The 17,088-nt window shown below is 36.1% G+C and overlaps 1 protein-coding gene across 3 annotated transcripts in view; it reads right to left on the bottom strand.

Moving 5' to 3' along the window:
• The window catches only part of LOC129745353 (uncharacterized), a 113,214-nt gene that overhangs the window by 26,331 nt on the left and 69,795 nt on the right, over positions 1-17,088 (bottom strand). For all 3 annotated transcript variants that reach the window (XR_008737119.1, XR_008737120.1, XM_055738375.1), the window contains exon 5: positions 15,899-16,072. Coding sequence is in view for 1 of the 3 variants with exons in the window: in XM_055738375.1 (XP_055594350.1) it covers positions 15,899-16,072 (174 nt within the window). In the remaining 2 variants the exon portion in view is untranslated. The remainder of the gene's footprint in view (positions 1-15,898; positions 16,073-17,088) is intronic.

Here is a 17,088-nt window from a genome sequence, read left to right as displayed (position 1 = left end):
TTCGAACGGCACGAAAATGATGACGTTTGAATGCAGAATATAGCTCGTGGCGCTTCGCAAATAGTATGATTTTTGGTGACGGTAAAAGAGAGATAGATAGGAAAGATTGCCGGTATCGAATTGTTCGATAGAAAGAGAAAGCAATAGAAAAAAAAACGAAAAGGAGTAAGGGTGGCTCGTGGACAAGTTTTGTGATGAAATAAAACGATTTGGACACAAATTTGGCAGCTTGTGTCAGCTTTAATTGATTCAAATCAAGCACAATGTGATACTGCTACAGTTGCATATTTTTTTTCGGTATTTTCATCCTTTGGGATGATTCATCGCTAAGCCAGTTGCATAGAGAATAATGTATGTATTACAATGATAATTTTTCTTCAAATAAATATCGAAAAACTTCATTAAGATTCAGATCGTGTCTTAGGGAAGACCAGGTCAATTTTTTTGGAGTACCTTATGTTTGTTCTAATGCTGTGATAGTTCATTGAAAAATAATGTTGGGAAACAGAAGCCAAGACTTTCGACTTTAATAAGCAAAAAAGTCTACAACAGGAGAAAGGGATAACTGTCATAAATTTTATTTAAGTTAAATGATTAAAATGCATACTTCAGCACAAAATCACCAAAATAATGTCGATGAGGTGACATTTGGATCAATATATTTTTTAACTTTTCAGTAAAAAAGAATCCTCAGAAAACTCACAGTATTTTAAAAATTGATGTAGCACAAACAAACAAAACATCGAAATATTATCATAAATTTTAGTTTTTTTTTTCCTTTCAGCTACTCAAAATGTTTCTCAGTTCTTCAACCCACAATTATACATTTCCCTTCCTAAAACAGTATGTGTTTTAAATTCTACAAACTTGGCCAAAACTAAAATCTTTTCTTATATTTTAAATGAAAAAAAAATAGAAGATAAATGGCCAAATATTATTAAAAAAAGCAAATTCTGAATGTTAAAAACGTTTTTATGATGCACGTATAAAATTTAGAACTTGATTTAAGACGTCATTAGGAGAAGTTTGCATTAGCAGATATTCGAATATTGATTCTAATTTATGGATTTTACAGAAAGGATCCTTAGTTTAAACAGAATCATAAACTACAATGAGCATTTAACATCTTTGTAAAAAAAAGAGATAACATTATTATAGAGGGTCTCCCATTATGACTTAGAACGAATTTGATACAAACCCGCTCATTCCGGATGAATTTTAAACAGCTGATTTCCGCTGTGTGTTGAGTTCTTCTTAAAACTTTGTTTATCATACACAGCAAAATTTTTTGGGGGTTTTTCCCCGCTGCTTTTCCAGCTAAATTTCCAGCTATATAAATTGCTGAAAACTCAACTCATCGGAAAAAATTTTTGCGTGAAAAGAATTTTACCTTGAAAAAACACTAGTTCCAATTTTGACAGATCGATTGCTGGTTTTTCAGCAATGCAAATCTTGTGCTGGAAAAAATCGCAATACGGAGAATGTTTGCTGGTTTCCAGCAAAATTCGGATTGCTGGACGGTCCAACAATTTTTTTACTGGACATCGAGACAAAAACTTGCTGTGTAAGCTCCAGTTTTCATAATTTTTCTGAAAATGAGAAGAATTTCCCCGGAAATGTTCAAAAATTCCATGCGTACTATCCCCAATATTTTGCTGTGTCAGTTGGCGAAAACGGAAAAAAGTTGGTGCGGTCCAAAATGCGATTTGGAAGTGTGGAGAGGAAATAAGCTTTGTGGACAGAAAAAAATTGGGCGGAAACCTCGGCTGTGGACAAAATTTTGGACCGAAATGTCATGCCTGCTTACGCCAGTAATAAGACTAATTTCGCAAAACCCAGGGTTTTTAAAGCTTCATATTGGTTCGAAATCCATCCATGATTTTTTGCAAAAATTTCGCTCACATGAGTAAATTCGAACTTTTATGTTTCAATGGGAAAATTGAATATTTTGTTCTAAAAAATCAACATAATTTTGATTTTTTCTGTGGAACCTAGCCTGCTAATGGTTTTTGTGCCAATTTATAAATTCTTTAAAGTAAATTTACAGCAGAGCAATTTTATCGAAGACTGTAACTTCGTATCTTATTAGGCAAAAAGTTATTATCTGCTGATTAGGGGTATGAATTTTAGCATTGAAACACAATCAACTCAACTGACATCAATGTTGATGCCTAGCGACTAGCGAGTCACTATGTGACTACTTTTCAAGCAATACTTTGCTTATCATCAGCAGTGATGTCAGTTGAATTGATTGTTTTTCAATGTCAAAAGACATATCCCTACTCAACAGATAGTATTTTTATGCCTAAAAAGATACAAAGTCACAATTTTCGACAAAGTTTTTCAGCTGAGAATTTCCTTTAATGAAATTATAAATGTGCACAAAAACCATGAGCAATAAGCTCGGTTCCACAGAAGAAACCAAAATGGTGTTGAATTTTCAGAACAAAATATTCATAGAAACACAAAATTTCAAAATTTACTCATGTGAACGTTACTTAAAAATTTTGCAAAAAATATTTTAAATAAATTGCAAAAAGATCTCTCTTATTTGAATTGAATTCTCTGGAACTTAAAATCAGATTGCATCGATAGAAAAAATATTGAATTTAGTGCATAACATTTATGATGCTCCCGTTAAACTTTATCTTTCATGTAGACCAGAAATGTGATATTAAATAAATATAAACCTAAATGGATTTTTAATCTTTCATTGCTATTTGTACTTGTAATTCATCGTAATGGGAAAATAAAATTGTGAAAAAACATAAACTAAAAAAAACATCAAACGACCTGAAGTGGAATAGCCTGAAATTTTCAAAGTAATTGTGTTATTTTGTTCAACTAAGTTGAACACCTGTCTACTATCTATGTGGTTTATCTATAGGTGGGGTCAACTAAAAACTTTAGTGTTAGTTCTTTGTATCCACACAGTTGTTTATGAACGATTGTGACGTAACACGACGCCGTCGTGGTGGCGAAAATTCAACGCATTAATGAATCCGTGGCAACGTCCCAGAATGTTTGTTATTGACGTTACCATGATAGAATGTTACTAAATTTTCGAGATGCCGTCGTGTTGTGAATGCAAAATTATTCTCGATGCGGTTAAGATTTCAAATTCACTTTCGGGTTCTCGATGTAGTTTGACGGGTACAGCTGCAAAATAATTCGTTTGCTCTCGAAATGTTGTCCAGGAAAACCTTTCATGAAATCTGAACCAACAACAACGATGGGTAAAAAGTCCCTATAGAAAAAGCTGGCAGAGAAGAATATGCTGAGGAATTTGAGAAATACCGTTCGGAATCATTAGTATTTTTTCAGTAACTGAAAACAAAAGCTTTTTTTTATCATTTTTACGAAAAGCTTCTGTAACAAAAAATCAGATTTTAATATTATTGTGAATAGAGTTTATTTAAAAAAAGTCAGATGCCAATGTAGTATGTAAAAATTATGATCACATTTTGATTAAGAGCTCAGGTTTAAAATTGCACATTTCAGGTATTCCATATCAGATTTGAAACTCAAATCAAGATTTCACATACTGTATTCAGGTTAATTTGTAAGATCTAATAGTTTGATTTAGAGTATAGTGCCAGTGTCTCGGAATTTCGAACGAATTTCGTAGTTGAATGACTGAAAATGTACAAACAGTACAAGATGTGTTAGATTTATTAAATCATTTGAAAATTATCTAATCGCAAGAAAGGATACCAAACATGTGATTCGACTTTGAGCACATTCTGATTATAACTTTCAATCGATGCTCGAGCTTGGTGGTATGATGTACGTATGAAAACTGTCGTCTCAAGGCGACTCCAACGTCGAGACGCACTTGAACGTTTGTGACGTAGCAATCAAAACATTGAAAAAACCGATTCTCACACTCGTGCAACGATAGTCTTGTCCGCACCTATAGATAAACCACATAGGTCTACTATAGGAGGAAGATGTCTCAAAGAGTTTCAAAAATAACAGTTGGACAGCCTAGAACCAATTCTCTTAATTACAACAAAAAAAAAACCTTCAACTTATCAGAGTACTAGTTTTCCTGCATTTTACAGATAACCTTATTTTTCATAGTCTTATATGTTCACCTTAACCTGTTAGTGGCCTTGGATCGTAATTATTTACGACCCAAAAACATTGTTCTAATTTAATCATGCGATTTCAGTTCCCTTCTAACTGGAATTTTCAAAACGCCATTTTTAAAAAAGTGTCAAAATGAGTCTTAGGTTTGGAACCTAAAAAGTGCATACCGTGAAGGCACCAATGGCCGCGGATTTTAGCTATGATGAATGTTCTCTGTGCCGTCGTTTTTGTGCGATTCTGAAAAGAAAGGCACTGACACGTAGTAAAACTAACGTCCTTTAAGGGAAAAATTTGAAAGCGAGAGATTTTTCATAGTAACGTCACGAAAAACGCGAATTTGTAAAAAGTTTTGGTGTACCAATCGCCGCTCACAAGTGTACCAATAGTCGCGCAATTTGGTTTAAACAGTGAATAAGATATCCGAACAATTTAAAATGTTGTTTACATGGCTCTCAGGCTCATTGCGAATATTCTCAGGTAAGGATTTCCAAGATTCACACATCAAACACCGATTTGTATCCATTGTTTAGTGAAAATAGTCAGGTGCAAAATTAGTATAAGACGCCACTTTTACTTAGCATTATTTTGCTGGAAGATATATTGGAACAACGTTTTCGGTCGCGATTTCGATAATTCATCACAAATTCGGCGAGCTGTCTGAAAATTCACGAGGAAACGGACCAACTAAAACTAAACAGATCCGAATCGCAATCTAACCTCAAATTTCCAACACTTTGTAGCAATTTTCACTAGATGATCGTTTCTTCTGATATTGTTTCAAAAATTGTTTTTTCAGCCGGTTAAATGATGGAAAACATTGATTGGAAAGCTTGCCAGTGAATCTTATGCAACCTTTGTGAACTTCCGAAAAACTTCTCTACGTTTAACTGCTGATAATTACTAGAAGACTTTACGCGCGCGGCGATAGAAACATTCAAAAATCAAGTGTTCCAATGGCCGTGCACAACAAAATTGTCATTTTTTCCGCTACAGAACCTTCAAACAGTTCACTTTTTTTCACAATCGATTCATTACACAGCCACAAATAACTTAAGTTCGAAAATTTTTTGCAAAGGTGCTCGAATTCAACTAAAAAAACTGAATTACAAAAAGGGACCCGCTTAGCTCACTTGCTAAGGACAACAGCCAAAACGGCATCCGTCAAAAACGATGTTTGTTTTTATTTTTTCCTGACTTCAAAAAGCAGATTAAATTTATTTATAGTATGGCAAGTAAAAGATACTTAGCGTAGGTATCAGAAAATGCGAAACATAGAAATTTTCGTTGTTGAATTTTGGAGAAAATAAAGATTAAAGTTAAAAGTGTGCGGCCATTAGTGCTTTCACGGTAATTTGCTATTTTTAATAACTTTTGAATCCCTGAACGGCAAAGGATGAAATTATCAGTGATATTATCTAGTAAAGCAATGTTCACATGTGCAGAATTTTGTGGCAATATGTCAAGTGTTTTTTGAGATAAGTTCAATGACCAGAATTTGGCACGCGTAAAAATCAAAGTTTTTTAAAACACATGTTTTCAAACAAATTTACAAAGTTTAACAGCCATTAACTGGTTAAGATGGCCTTAATAATGGGCGACGTTGTTTATGGTATAACTCGTGCCTCCTCATGAGCAAAATACCAACAGCGAGCGGTGAATTTATGAAATGCGGCTTCCGCCGGCTAAGTCCAAGTTGGTAGCCTCATCGCGGAATAAGGGCCTTAGGCCAACAACCTACTGATTTCGACTTATTAGATTGTTACGGAATTTGAAAGAAATGAACGACCGGGAACTTTGGCGACGCATGAAAACACGCACACGAATAGGAACTTGGAACGTTTCGCCCCTTGCCCAACAAGGCAAGCTGGATCAACTCGCTAGAAAAAAAAAATAATCTGGGCAATTCCTGCTTTACTCTGGCATACGAGGAGAATACACTATTCGAGAACGAGGAGTTGGTTTCCTGTCTAGCCCCATGCGGCTTTCATAAGATTAGAACCAATAAGCGAAGGAATAATCGTAGCCAGATTTAGAACACGGGTTAGAAACCTTGCCTTACAATGGTCCAGTCTTGTGCCAACCTGTATACATTTCATAAGGGCGAAACTAGCAGTTAGCTCGAAACGAGAAAAACGCGTTTGAAAATTCGGAACACCTATTCAAATCCTATTTAAAAAATCGACCACTTTTTATTTAACAAAATACAAAAATGTGCATTATATTCACTTATTGTTCGATGGTTATCAAGAACTTTAACTTTTTTCACTTAATTTCAGAGATTTTCGAATTTTCGCCTTTCATTATTTTCGATTTCAGTTAGGCCTGCAAGTTTCGCCCAATTGATCGGCCGTTTTTGTTTTGGTTTTGAAATTTCGCCCAGTGGTCCTACACGCAAAAACTAATTAGGTCGTTTTGTCACACACGATCAACTCCGTTACGCCTATTGGCCCTACACGAATAGAAGAATTCACTCGTCTTTGAATAGGCGTAACTTCACGTTCCAACGAAAATGGAACAACTGGAAGTTTCGCCCAATTGAATTTTATCAATTTTTTGAAAGTTTCAAGTAATTTTAAGATGAAATCGCGTTTAATAGGTAAAGTGCAACCGCGTGCATCCGGAATGACCGTTAACTCGATTTGTTTACATTTGGCAGTTTCGCTCTTTTAAAATGTTACGCTAGAATTTGCAGGAAAAAGAGCAGTATGACAGTCAACTGAACTGCGTAGTTGAGAAAATTCCGAAGGGTGACATTCAAATCCATTTGGGCGACTTCAACGCAAAGATTGGCTCCGATAATCAGAACTTTGAGCGCATCATAGGGTGCCATGGTCTAGAACATATGAGCGAAAACGGAGAGCTGTTTGTAGAATTTTTTGGGCTCAACAACTTGGTGATCGGTGGATCGCTCTTTCCCCATCGACCAGCACACAAGGTCACTTGGGCATCCCGAGATGGCCGAGCAGAAAATCAAATTGACCACATCTGCGTCAGCCGAAAATGGAGAAGGAGCTTTCTTGATGTCAGCAACAAACGAAGCGCAGACATTGCATCCGACCTTCATCTCGTCCTTGGCGAGATACGACTTGCGCGTGTCCAACAGCGAGAGAAGTGAGTCGGGTGTCGATACGACGTCCACCGGTTGGATAACCCAGAGGTGAAAAGGGCATACGTTGAACAGCTTGAATCCCGAGCCTCGGAGTTGCCGACAGACGGAACAGTGGAAGAACAATGGTGTGGAATCAAGGATGCCTTTATCACGACGAGCCATGGTACTCTCGGTAAAGTTTGTGGAAAAATAAGTGAATGGATGTCGGATGAAAACTGGAGGATAGACGATGACCCAACAAAGGCGAAATTCGGAATTAAGCAAGCATGTAACGGGTCAGCCAAAGCAGCCGTCCGCTCATGATATGCGGAGTTGAAAAAGGCAGTTCGATTACTTTATGACATTTCTCGCCGCCTTAGTGGTGCAAGAACTAATGCTAGAATGCCGCTAAAAGACCAAGCAGGTCACTTATTAACCGATCGAACAGGTCAGCTCAAATGATGGACTGAGCACTTCGAACAACTCTTCCGAGTCACGAATAACGATGGTCAACAGAACCCGCAGCTCGAAGCACCAACAGTAAGTCGAATCAATGGTGTCAACTCGGAAGAGCCCTCGCTGGCTGAAATAGAAACGGGAATCAAAAACATGAAATCCAACAAAGCATCTGGGATCGATTGTATCCCTGCTGAAATGTTAAAATCCGACCCTGCCTTGTCAGCACAAATGATGCACCATCTTTTCGCTGACATTTGGGATACTACAAACATTCCCGGACGACTGCCTCCGGGTATCCTCGTAAAGGTACCGATCTGAAAGAGTGCGCTAATTGACGTGGTATAACGTTGATCTCTACAACTCTCAGAGTACTCTGCAAAGTGATCCTAAACAGCATCCAGGAGAAGATTGATGCTACACTTCGACGGCAACAAGCTGGATTTCGATCCGGACGATCATGTGTGGATCACATCAGAACGCTACGAATAATACTGGAACAAATCAACAAATTCCAGGACTCTCTTCTGCTGGTGTTCGTTGATTTCGAAAAAGCATTCGACATCTGGGCCGCACTGAGACGTAGAGGATTCCCAGAGGAGCTAGTTCATCTCATCGAAGCACAGTACGAGGTATTTTCGTGCAAGGTCTTGCACGACGGTGTCTTGTGTGATCCAATCCCTCTAACTGCTGGAGTGAGACAAGGATGTATCTTGTCACCAATACTTTTTGATATCAATGGATGAGATCCTGACTGGATCGTTCGACTGTGCATCGACCCGAGGTTTGCCGTGGAATCCTTCAAAATGGAGCAACTAAACGACCTTGACCTGACTGGCGAAATTGTTTTGCTCGCCCGATGTCAACCGGATATGACCATCGACCTCACCGAAAGCTCCAAGGCCGTAGGTATCAAAGTCAATTTCGGAAGGCCAAGAGAGATCAACACAGAAAATCGCTCCAGTTTCATGGTAGCTGGGCAACAAGCTGAAAATGTGGTGTGCTTCCAGTATCTTGGCTGATAATATCATTATCAATAATATCATCATCAATTCTTGGTATCACCAAGAAAGATATCGGAACCCGAATCAGGAAAGCCCGATTTGAATTTGCGAGTCTCCGAAACATCTGGCGCTCACGTCAAATATCTCTACGGACGAAAATTCGAATCCTTAACTCAAACGTTAAATCCGTATTGTTGTACGGGTGCGAAACTTGGTGCATATATGCTGTAACGACGCGAAAACTGCAAGTATTGGTGAATCGCTGCCTGCGGAATATTATCCGCGCTTAGTGGCCTGGTACTTGGATTTTAAACGTAGAAGTACATCGCCGGCGTCATCAAAATATTCTAGAAATCGAGATTCGGGAACGTGAGTGGAGATGGATTGAGCACACGCTGCAAAGCTATGAGAACGAGATTTGCAGAGAGGCACTCGAGTAGAATCTAGAAGGACATCGAAAGAGAGGCAGCCTAGCCGTCGAAATTCGAACTGTTGACTTGAACCTCGACTGGAACTAAGTGAAGACGCTGGCTCCGGATCGTCGTCAGTGTAGGTCTTTTACAAGGGCCCTATGCGCCGGAAAATCGACGTGGGATCATGAAGTATGTAAGTAACTTAGAATGTCTTTAAAAAATCAAATTGATTTGATTAGTGATTGAAGAGCGAAGGTCATCAGTGGAATGATTTTTAGATTCATCTATTATGTTCTGTTCACATTGCTTGAGGGTTATAATTCAATTACTTAGGCCTAATCATGACCATGCTCATCTGTCTCCTTAGCTGGCTGTATACAGCTGTTATTGGTTGTATTTTGATCCAATCAAATCAAAACCGCCCCGGAGAAGATACACAACAATATATCGATTTTCCTTTAGACTCGCTGTTTTACCATATGTTAGCAAAATCCATCCCGCAGATGAAGTGGTGAAGTCTCTGTCTGATGGATTGAACACAACCCGGGAGCTTGTGTAAACAGACCCCTTTTCGTTGTAGGCACTGAATGGAATTACAAGTGCGTCTCGCTCTGGTTCAACCCCATCGGCATTTAATCGAATTAGGTTCTGCCCAGATTCCTCTTCTTTCCGTGGGCCGCCTGGTTTCAATCTCTGTCAATCTATCTGGCACTGGATCTGAATCCGAACCCATTACAGAAGCCGTGTTGTGGATGGCTTCGCACAGGTTCATTCGGCAGTTCCGTATGGATGCTCCTATGCAAAAACCTACCTAAAAGAAGCATAACGAGGTTTTCTATGGCCTGGCGACAACAGAACAGTGTAGCATCATCATCATCATCATCCTCATCGGTGAGCGATATTGCAAATGCGAATGAAGCCACGTGTAGAGGATGATTTATGGCGGGTTCCATCCCACCGGGGATGGTTCGGAAATTTTCTGCTTATTACCAGGACGCCGGGAAAACGGTGGTTTTGTTTGATAACTGGGAGCGCAAAATGTTTACAAGTTGTTACAAGATGCTTGAGCTGGTGGAATTTTATTTGCTACATATTGCTTTTTGTTTCGGGGGCAGTAGGAAGTTTGATACGTAGTTGGATGTTTTTTTTTAAATAGAATAGGAACATAAACTTGCGTGTCTTCAACAGACATATTCCACTTCAAACTAGTCTGATATTTATTTCAATTTGGCAATGATTCAACCCTTATAAGGGGATGAATAAACCAATTGGTTTAAAATCCCAAAAAAAAAGAAAAAAATTCAACCCTTATTTTGAAACGGTACATGGTAATGGTGATACAAGTAAACATTCATCAACTACAGCTCTTCTGAGTTGTTCCATTTTATTGTGGGAAACTGGACCAAATGAAAAAAAAAATGTCTTCCAGTGAGGAAACTTTAAGACATCGGAATGTGGAATTCTAAGAACATGCAAAACAAGCCAGTATAAAGCATTTGATCAGTTTTTAAACTGGGACTCCAGAACCCATCATATTTGAAGCCGAATGCTGGCGAATCTGAAACAATACAGATCTTATGTGATTATTTCTCAGACATTTCAATCTGTCGTCAATGTTGGCAAGAACACTTTCGTCCTTCATTTTTCTTTTCAAAGTAATTTCTGTGACATTTAAACATGCATTGCAGGAATTACTATGGCCAGGCCAACCATGTGGTAAATACCGCAAAAGATACCGGAACTACGGAAGGGATAAAGCGTGGAGTTCCCTGCCAAACGCTTCATATAGGTTTTTTTTGTTAAAATAATACAATGTAAAATACATAATTGTAAAAAGGTTTGATTTCACCAAATAAGTTGTCATCGAGGGGATACATTTTAACTGATTCGGATCCGTTCGTTTTTAGTTGGCAGGTACAGATGATGTTCTGATACGGGGACCTATTGCAGCGGAAACTTTTGCAGCCGTTTATCCGCTTCTTACGTCTTTCCGGTGTATGGAATATCCATTTCACCGCGCATTTCACAAATAGATCAAATTATTTACATTCACATTTATAATCAGTTGGATTTCATGTTTGATCAATTGTATTTCTACTATTTTTTACTTCTGGTAAAACACTTATTTTACGGATCGAAAAAATTTACGTCCTTACAAGGCAACGCCTACTTGAACTCTTCGTAAATAGCATGGTTTGTTTTATCTAAAAGAAAATTCAAAATATTTTTAGTAAAAATACTTGGGAATTATTGCAGTTGAAAGTGAAATTAGCACTGTGACTTGAGACTTCGAACATTAGATCTGATACATGCGACATGAGACTTAAAGCTTCAGACTTAAAGGCATGATGCATGAGACCTTGGACCTGAGACTTGAGGTATGCGATCTGGGATCTGAAACATAAGACACAAAACCTCAAGCCTGAGATCTATCTCCCGTTTTACTTGTTGTCAATCCTCAGATCCAGGTCGGATGTCCCAAGTTTCTGGTCTCATATCTCACGTCATGAGTCTCAAGTCTCAGATCTTATAGAAATTATTATTCCTTCATGTTTCATGAATTTTTGTGAGACCTTCATATCATATCATATTTTTTCCAAAAATATTTCTTCTGTGAAACTGTGTTCCTGAAGTTTCTCGGGTATATGATAATTTTTATTTGGTTAAACTAACATCGTTTCGTTCAAAACTGACGGCAGATTTGAATTCATGAGATACTCACACACAAGAATACAATTATCTGTTCACCTGTGGCTTTGATTCATATTTTGCCTAATTTTTTCCCATTTTGTTTAACTTGTGTCTTATTTTTGTCTTGTTTTTATTCCTGATTTTTGTTAAATTGATGTACTTTTTGCTATCTCATTTTTGTTTCTTTTTTATTTATTCATGCCTCAATTCTGTCCCAGTTTTTCTTATTTTTATCATTTATGTCTCAATTTGGTCTAATTATGTCTCATTTTGAGCTCTCTCCTATCATTTTTCTCTCAATTTCATATGTATCATTTTTTCTTATTGTTATCTAATTTTTAGACAATTTCTTCTCACATTTTTTCCCATTTTTGGCTCATTTTGTATGATTTATGATTCAATTTTGCATCATTTTTGTATTATCGCTGTCTTATTTTTGTTCTCATTCATGTCATTTTTGTCTCAATTTTGTATTTTATATCTTAATGGTATCTCAATGTAATAAATATGCTGTTTTTTGTTTCTTTTTTGTTTGATTTTTTGTATCAATCTCAATTTTTACTCCACTTTTTCTAGTTGGTTTCGTAATTTGGTACCATGTTTGGGATTTTTTTTTACTTTTAATTATTTTTTTGTTATTTTTGTCATTTTCATCATTTTTGTCGTTCGTGACATTTTTCATTTGTTTTGTCATTTTCGAGATATTCGACATTTTTGTTATTATTAATTCTATTTCCATAATTGTAATTTTTGATCTTTTTTATTTGACTTTTGGTTATTTTTTAATTTTTGTCGTATCTGTGATTTTTTGCCAGTTCGTCATGGTTATACTTTTCGCCATTTTTTGTAATTTATAATTTTTCATTTCAGTCCTTTTGTCATTTGTATCTTTTTTTGTGAATTCGGTAAGATGTGTCATTTTTGTTATTTCTGTCTTTTTTCATTTACATTTTTCTGTGGTTTTTATCAATTTTTCATATCCATTTTTTTCATTTTGTAAGTTTGATCATTTTGATGAAAATGTGTCTTGTGTATTATGTTATTTTTGTCATTTTGTAATCTTAAATTATTTTTTTCATCTTCATTTTTTGTTGTTGCCATTTTTGACATGTTTATCAGTTTTCTATTTTTTATTCTTGCAATTTTTGTGATTTAATAATTTTTCTGAATTTTTCATATTTCCCAAAATATGTATGGTCCTTCGCAGGGCCGTAGGAAGAACTGCCTCATGGGGGGAGTGTGTTACAAAATTTTTCCTATATTTTATGTACGCATCTTTCAAGCAAAACTAGTGAAAAGTAGTAGAAAAAATTGTAAAAAAGTAATGCTAAGAGGTGCTAAGAGTATCTCATTATTCGGGTTTAAGTTCTTTTATATTATTAGTTTTTATTTTAAATAATTACTCGCGAAAATAAGTCCAAGATTCAAGTTAGTATTTTTGAGGCTTTAGAAAATTAAATGAGGGATCTTGAAGGCTTTACTTGAAAGAAAAACTTGTTTGGGGTTCAAATCAGATAAATTTTTAACTCTTGCCTACTCAATACATTAAGATTTTAAAATCTTTCTTTTAAAAGTATCTACAATATTAATAATTTGAAGCAACAAATCAATAAAATATTTTTCCAGCTGACTTTTTCTGAACCCTCAGATTAAGCACTGATAAGGATTAAGTAGAAATCAGTTTACCAACAATAAGTTATCGTTAATAATTTATTTCATTATTAAAATCCTGTGAAAAAAAAATTTAAATTTAAATTAGGATTTTCCAAAGAGCGCAATTTTGAAAATGAGTTAAGATGTTATTTCATAATATAGTGGTTTTCACCTGTTTTGTGTTTTGTTTTGGGCAACTTTGAATTTCAATTCCGAACCTGAATTCTGCATTTTGAACTGGAATTAAAATTTGGAATCCGAAATTTATTCGTAAATCAACTTTTGAATCTGAATAAAAATTCCGAATGATAAAAAAAATGATATTTCAGTTATGGATCTCCATTATGGAACTTTTTAAGGTTTCAATTCTGCATAAGAATTGAGAGTCAAAATTTCAAATCCAAATCTTAAAAATTGCTTGTTGTTGTTTTTTTTTCTTTTAATATTCCGGAACGATGAGTTTTGAACTTGGAAAATGAGCCCAATTTTAGTTTTAAATGCAAAACCAAGATTCGAATTAGGAACTGAATGAACTGATAATCAAGAATAATAAACTGTAAACAGATTCCACAATCCGGTCATAGGCAACAAAAAAAAATATAATTGGATCCAGACTTCGGAAATGACTCAAACTAAGCTCATTAGATATTTTTCCGCACTTATTCAGGCAGGGTAAATCCAGGCTATTTTATCTAAAAAACCTTGCAAAATCTGGGCATTCGATTTAAAAGTTTACAACCTCAAATCAGGGCAATATCTAAGCAAACTTTCGAATTTTTCGATTAAAATCAAGAATAAAAAAACTCGAAAAGTTGTTTTTTTTTTCATTGAAACACATCAGCCAGTTTATTTGGATATAATTTGTTGAAAAAATGGTTTTGGACGCGAAATACATAATTGTTATCACGCAATTTAAATTTTTCTTTGATTTTGCAAATGAAGTAAAAACATTCGGTCAAAATCCGGGCAACCTTAGTGAGTCTAACCTTACTGAAAATTCGATATTCAAGACTAAGGACTGTACCATTAAATTCATACACCAAATTCTTTTGAGAATAACTTATGATAGCTTGTTTCGAGCAGAGTCTTTGAATATCTATTAACAAGTGAGAAAATTTCTGAAAATTTTGAAGTTTTGGCGTTAGTTTTGAGTCGAGATGTAACTCTTGATTCACTTTAATCGTACATCAAAATTTGATTATGAGTTTAAAATTTTGAGTTTAGAGTAAAACATATTGCTTGACATTTTTTGGACCCTCATGGTACCTACGGCCATGGTCCTTCAAGAAGGATAATGCTTTCCAAAAGAGCCTCGTTTAATTCAGTGCGTTTTGAAAAGTCTCTAGAATCTGTGTTTCTAATAAATCCGATTCTTATTTTCATTTGTTAATCTGTTGTTTATATAAATTTTTTGTTGAACTGAATTCATCTGAACATGTTTCGATTGTTACAAAAAGCGAATCAATCAAGCATTGAAAATCTATCGTGTGTTATTTTGATGAAGGAATCAGTAAAGAAACCCTCAAACTGGTGGTTGATTTTTTAAGTGAGAGCAGTCTTCAATTCGCTTTGTAGCAGCATCGCTTTGAGATAAAAATCCAACAAAAAAAACAGAAAGTGTTTTGTTAAAGGTATTAGCACAGGTTTTGAATCCTACCTACCTATAGTAAAAATATTGCTATCGAAGGTGTGTTATAACAGATTTTCTAAATTTTCTTAAATCAACAAAAGTAAAGGTGAACTTTCTCGAATTAGAAATCAGCCAAAAAGTGATCAATCAACCCTAGGTAGCAGAAGGATAACCACTTGATCCCTGAAGCAGCTTCATTGAAGGGTTGATACCATCGATGTAATGTTATAATAATATTTTCCCTCCCTCAACATAGTGAAAGTCTTTCTTTCCACTTCATTGCGCTGCGGCTTCACTTAAATTGGATAAGTTAAAGCTTGAAGCACCTTGAAGTGTCACTCAGACTGCCAATGAAGTGGAGCTCAATTTTTTATTGAACGATTCAAGGTTTCGGTATTTTTTTTTGAAGAAGGTAAGAAAAAAGGATAATAGATTGGAAAAAAAAACTTAATATCATAACAAGCGAAAATGAGATGCTGATTTGACGGAAGTTCCTAGCAGTTGTGCAGTGTGAAGAAGTGAGGTTATGATGACTTCTCGAACAGAGGAAAGAGATCGTTATTATGCGAGCAAAAAGTAACGTGTTTGTGAAAAATGGCAATGAATGTTTGTTTGTTGCATAAAGATGAGGATGAAGTTTTCCAATGCCTCCATCGGGATGGAATTATTTTCCTCGCCAGTGGATTTCCACGAATGAGGCGGATTTTTTCCGGAGACAAACACCGACACACAGTCACGAATAGAAACAGAATGAGAGAGATATCGGCAGAGGTCTCGAGTGAATGGTGAGAGGGGGTCGAAGAGTGTCGGAATTGCATAATTGAAGAAGAAGAAAAATAGGAAGCTAGAAGGCTAAACTGGCTCGGCTTACCTCCGGAGGGCGTTGTCGGGGTCACCACTTCGCTGCTCGTGGGCGTCAGCAGGATGTTGGAGTTGGACAAGTTGTCCAGGCCCCTCTCGGCGGCGCCTTTCTGAATTTGCATGGCTTTGCGGTGGTGACGCGTCGTCAAGCCGCCCGTCTCGACGTCGCGCTCTAGTCGGTGGCCTGGAAGGGAGAGAGATGAAACAAGCATGGTGTTATTTTCCATTTTTTTTCAGACCATAATAATAACATAGCTGCAATTTTTCATGACAACCTAAAGTTTTAGGAAGTTTATGAAAATTTATTGAGAGAAAATTAACCAGTTTCTCAAGTAATAAACGTCAATTCTTTGATATCCAAAAGCAAAGTTGATCGGAAAAATAATTCTAGAAGAAGGAGAACGATCCAACATTTTGCAAGGAGTAATCTTTTAAGCTTTCAGTTCTGTATCATCAATCCCCAGGACAAAAAAAACTAAAGGTGTTAACACCCCATCAACGTTTCTTTCTTCTTTAACCTTCTGTGAACTTCAATTATCCTCTTGTTTTTTCTCTTTAATTGCTGTAATCTTCAGAACGAAACTTGGAAATCAATGGAATAAAAGATCAGTTTTTTCGCCAACTGAAACAAAACGCAAAGATAATAATCTTCAACAAATTAAAGATAGCTAACGGAAAGAGAAAATCAATGAACCTCCGCGCTCTTTCAGCGATTGTCTCTTGAATCCTCCAAATGACCCCCTGTGCCTGTTATAAGAAGATTGTATTTCTCCCAAGGGTAATAGCAGAAAGATGAAATCAACCTCTCTGCTATTATATTGGTGTCCCATTCCAATTCCATGTTAGCTGCCGTCTAACAGCTTCTCGTAGAAATATTTAAGCAGCACCAGAGCGTGTAGAAAAATCTTTTCTCAATGGATTGTATCTCACAAACATACATAAAGCTTAGTTCTTTTAGAAATGGGACACTTTCTTTTGCTAATAACTCGTTTACTAGTAATCAGACATTCAAAATTTTGACAACATTTTGTTGCCTGTAAAAAGTACTATCCAACCATTTTTTTTCAAAATTTAAAATTTACGCGTTTTTGAGATATTTACGATGCAAGAGAAAAAGGAAAAAATAATTTTGCACAGTTTCATTCAAAATCCATCATAATCAAATTGATAGCCGACAAAACCGTTGATTATTCAAAGAAC

The sequence above is a fragment of the Uranotaenia lowii genome, chromosome 2 (genome assembly GCF_029784155.1).
Source record: "Uranotaenia lowii strain MFRU-FL chromosome 2, ASM2978415v1, whole genome shotgun sequence".
NCBI classification, from domain to species: domain Eukaryota; kingdom Metazoa; phylum Arthropoda; class Insecta; order Diptera; family Culicidae; genus Uranotaenia; species Uranotaenia lowii.
This window is presented reverse-complemented; position numbering and strand designations above follow the sequence as displayed.